The sequence below is a fragment of the Mytilus trossulus genome, chromosome 4, assembly GCF_036588685.1.
Source record: "Mytilus trossulus isolate FHL-02 chromosome 4, PNRI_Mtr1.1.1.hap1, whole genome shotgun sequence".
Lineage (NCBI taxonomy): Eukaryota > Metazoa > Mollusca > Bivalvia > Mytilida > Mytilidae > Mytilus > Mytilus trossulus.
Window position 1 is genome coordinate 83,421,698 of NC_086376.1, and position 4,735 is coordinate 83,426,432.

General features: G+C 31.3%; 1 protein-coding gene across 2 annotated transcripts; it reads left to right on the forward strand.

Annotated features, from left to right (window-relative positions):
* The first annotated feature begins 2,737 nt into the window (after positions 1-2,737).
* LOC134716151 (uncharacterized) lies at positions 2,738-4,497 on the forward strand. Of its 2 annotated transcripts, none has more exons than XM_063578943.1 (3): positions 2,738-2,890; positions 3,312-3,529; positions 4,370-4,497. In XM_063578943.1, exons 2-3 carry the CDS (start codon positions 3,320-3,322, stop codon positions 4,463-4,465), a joined length of 306 nt encoding a protein of 101 aa, XP_063435013.1. In that variant the 5' UTR covers positions 2,738-2,890; positions 3,312-3,319; the 3' UTR covers positions 4,466-4,497. The 2 variants fall into 2 exon arrangements, with proteins under 2 accessions (XP_063435013.1, XP_063435014.1); XM_063578944.1 differs by lacking the exon at positions 2,738-2,890 and adding an exon at positions 3,103-3,160 and having other exon boundaries at positions 4,370-4,491.
* Positions 4,498-4,735: the final 238 nt, after the last annotated feature.

Sequence of the window (4,735 nt, forward strand, 5' to 3'; positions counted from 1 at the left end):
AACTCTGTCATTGACACGACTTAGTTGGGGAAAAGAAAGTCCCAGTGTAAATGTATTCTAATCTATTTTTACATTCATCTATTGAATTCTAGTTTCGGTTTTACTATCTAATCAGTATCAAACATATAACTGGAGAAAACCAATTTTATAATGATATTTCAAACCGATATTTTTACAGATTCGGTTAAATCTGCAAATAACTTACAACTTCTGTGGACCATACTATATATAACTTTCTGCGATTATTTTTAACTTCAATCCAATAAAATCCATTTATAACTCGAGGTCGATAACACAGCTAGTGAACGTTTTGTCTGCTCTGAAAGGGTATTAAGGGCATAACGGCCACCTCCAAATGGTGGCATTACGTCATTCTCTGAAGATTTAATACTAGTATTCGTAAAGTATTAAAATAATTCGAAACTAAAAAAGAAGATGTGGTATGATTGCGAATAAGACAACTCCCCACAAGAGACAATGACACAGAAATTAACAACTATAGGTCACCGTAAGGCCTTCAACAATGAGCAAAGCCCCTACCACATAGTTAGCTATAAAAGGCCCCGAAATAACAAATGTAAAACAATTCAGACTGTGCGAGCGGATACCAACCCTTCCCTAATCTGGGACAGTGGTGTAACAGACTAGTTACAGAACTAAAAAGAAATGCATAAAGTCGATAGAAAGTTTCTGAGAAAAAGCTCTTTTGTTCACTACTTTACTTTATTATTTTCTATTTCGCTCCTTGTGTTCAGTTAAAGCGGACTTTACTTTATTATTTTCTATTTCGCTTAAAGCGGACTTTACTTTATTATTTTCTATTTCGCTCCAAGTGTATTCAATTAAAGCGTACTTTACTTAATCATTTTCTATTTCGCTCCTTGTGTTCAGTTAAAGCGTACTTTACTTTTAAATTATTATTTTCTATTTCGCTCCTTGTGTTCAGTTAAAGCGTACTTTACTTTATTATTTTCTATTTCGCTCCTTGTGTTCAGATAAAGCGTACTTTACTTTATTGTTTTCTATTTCGCTCCTTGTGTTCAGATAAAGCGTACTTTACTTTATTATTTTCTATTTCGCTCCTTGTGTTCAGTTAAAGTGGACTTGACATTATTATTTTCGTTTTCGCTCCTTGTGTTCAGTTAAAGCGTACTTTACTTTATAATTTTCTATTTCGCTCCTTGTGTTCAGTTAAAGCGTACTTTACTTTATTATTTTCTATTTCGCTCCTTGTGTTCAGTTAAAGCGTACTTTACTTTATTATTTTCTATTTCGCTCCTTGTGTTCAGTTAAAGCGTACTTTACTACATTTTTTTCTATTTCGCTCCTTGTCTTCAGTTAAACCGTATTGCACTCAATCCGGAATATTATTTGGCCTACGCATACGCTCTTTCCAACTAATTTATCTATTGACATCACATATCTTGCTATATCTGCTAGCTATGCCCGTACTCGTCTTAATATTTATATAGTCTTTATGTATTTTTAAATGAGATTGTAGAGCAAAATGTTTCAACCTTCTTTGTTCGTATTCATATGTAATTTGTCGATTTAACCGAGCATCTGTTGCCCTCAAGGAGTAAATGTAATGTTTCGGCATCAGTCGGGAGGATCTAGAAATTTTCCGTCCGCTGTTGGTGAACGAATCAACGGAGTGTTTTTTTTCAAATTGAAAAGAAAATTGAGACATGAAAAAGCGTTGAAAATTTTACATAATCACAGTCATGAATCAACATTTTTTTTTTAACGTTTGAACTTTTTTGAAAAAAATATGAATCCTTATGATGACTATAACGCTAATTCATTGAACTATGGAACCTCCTGTTTAAGTGTTTGCCCAAAGTTGTAGAATAGAACGGACGAGTTTATTTGTTCAAAAATCCAGGAACCAAGAAAAAGAAGAATAAGAGGATACCGTACATCGCATGTAAAATGGGAACAACCCCATAAAAAAGCCGGAGTCGAGCAAATCATGTTATAAGCCACGTGGCCCGATAAACAGGTTTTAAGTTTATCAAAATTACAACTGAACTAACGATGTCAATGTACGGTTTAGAAAAGAGGTGGAAGATCAAAAGGAGGGTCCAAAACTGTTTGTTACTTAGAACCGTCAAAATAGTTTTAAAATAATGATAATCGACAACAACAAAAATCAAAATGTACAAATCACAATATAATTACTACTCAACTACACAAACCTCATCAAAAACCGAGGGTGATTTGAGATTCTCTGAAAGGGTAGCAATGAGATTGAGCTCAAAAAGTAACACGGCTATGTACGGTAAATATGCATGTAAGCTTTTTAAGTCAATTATAAATAACGTATTCCGAAATAGGTAGAAAGCTAGCTAACCAAAGCGGTTGCATTTACCTAAACACTCAAGGCAAGCAGCTGTAACACGGTTATGTAGGGTAAAATATATGTCGATAAACAACGTACACGAAAAACATCTCTAGTGCTCAGAAAGGTTTATCAACAATGTATCTCACAATTGTAAAAGAGTCTTTAGAAATTGTAATAAAAGATTATATTCTTAAAATTACCTCAATTCAAAATCATTTCAATGAAAGATGATTGTTAAAAAAAATTGTTTTTGAATGGGTCCATCGCGTGTAATACGTTAATAAGATTAGTATTTAAGGAAAAGAAAGAAAAAAATGTCTTTATTAGGCTACATTATATACTGCATTATAAATGAAAAGTAGAGTTACCTTTATTTAAAATCCGGTTCAGTTTGATTTTAAAAATCAACATTAGCTCTGAGGAATTGTATATTTTTAGATTTCTTGCAACCTATCAAAATTTAAAGCTTTTTTAAGAGTGTCACCTTTTTAGAAATGGTCGATTCGTACATGGCAAAACTGAGAAGTTCATAAAAAGAAACAAAAGGTATGTTGAAAGATAAGTTTATATTACGAACGTGTTAGTTAAGTTTGAATAGCTGTTTTGTTTTGTTTAAACTATCAGATTGCAAGTTAAATACAAATAGATAATTCAAATCTATTTAAAGTTAAACTTGTTATGGCGACAGGATACACTTTAAATTCTATATTCAAAATATAATATTCTTATTAAAGGATTGATAGATTTTTTGTTTAGTTTTCATTTAATTTCGTGTTATTGTCTGAATGTAATAAATGAATAAGAAGCAATTTCATAGTAATTCATTACTGTCTCTTACTTTTGAAATACGAGATATAATTAATCTGGTATTGTTTTAAAATAATCACCTTTAGAAGGAAAGCCGAATTAGATTTCTTTCGTACGACACGCTTCGAGTTATATATAACTGTTTTTTTCTTCTTACAAGATTAAAAAATGTCGAAGGCTAAAGTTTTCGTTGATGGAAAAATAGCTGGGAAGAAGGTAGTTGTCTTTTCAAAATCCTACTGTCCTTACTGTAAAAAGGCAAAAGCTACGTTGAAGAAATATATTGGTGAGGATGAAAAAGACATCATTGAAATCGACAACGATCCTGACTGTGACGCAATCCAACAGTATCTTGGAAAGTTAACAGGAGCAAAATCGGTCAGTTAATATTTAAAATGTAAACTAGTTCATGCATGTAGTTGTTATTTTCTATCTTTTAATATGTAAAAAAAAAAGAAATATTTCTTAATTCGGATGTGAAAAAAACATAGTTATAAACGAAATGCCATATTCAAATTTCAGCAAAGACATTCAAAACTTATCCTTTTTTAAGATTGCAAATTTCATACTGACATCTACCAGTACAACAAAAATAATGTGTTTGGGTTGTTCAGTCTAACATACAAAAAAATACATTCTTATAAAAATAAGAGGTTGTGGTATGATTGCCAATGAGACAACTCTCAACAAGAAACCAAATGACACAAAATTTTCAACACAGTACAGCCTTCAATAATGAACAAAGCCCATATCGCATAGGCAGCTATAAAAGGCCCAAAATGCTGTTCCTGCTTTATTGATGACAACTGACAACTTAAAAAAAATAATAGAACGCTGTCCCTTTCTTTGTCATCTAAGTTACAAACTATCGGTGTCATAATAGTCCCAAAATCTTCCGATCTTCAAATCTATTATTAAAAACCCAACACACCCATTTATCAGGAGATCATGATCGGAAATGAAAAATCTGATAGTATTAGTATCAACTAATATTTGTTTAGAAGTCGCAAATTTTCACTGAATTTCTTGCATATAAATTTCAAAATTTCTGTTATGCCATTATGCGTATTAACAGAATACCTAAACATATTTTATGGATTTAAGCGTTCGAGATGCAGGTAACAGCTTGGACAAACCAAGGTTAATAAAGTGTTATTTTTGTACGCCATTTTCATTTTTTATAGAAATATAATAATTGTGCTGATTATGCTATTTTAGGTTCCCAGAATATTTGTCAATGGTAAAAGCATTGGTGGCAATGATCAACTTGAAGAGTTGGAACGGAAAAAGGAGCTGGCAGTGATGCTTAAATGAAATATTGATCATCGCTCCTATTAGGACTACTAATACAAATACAAATACAAATACAAAGTTTTTTATTGTCAATTATGACGCCCAATAATTTGAGCAGTACAATTAAGTTCAATTTCATACAAGTGATTACATATTGATTACATTGATTATTTAACAATTAAACAAAGTCAAGTTTTTTTCACCCAAATAATATCTGCAAAATAGATGAATATATATATATATATATATATATATATAGTTTTACAATATAATATAGATCGACAAACTACC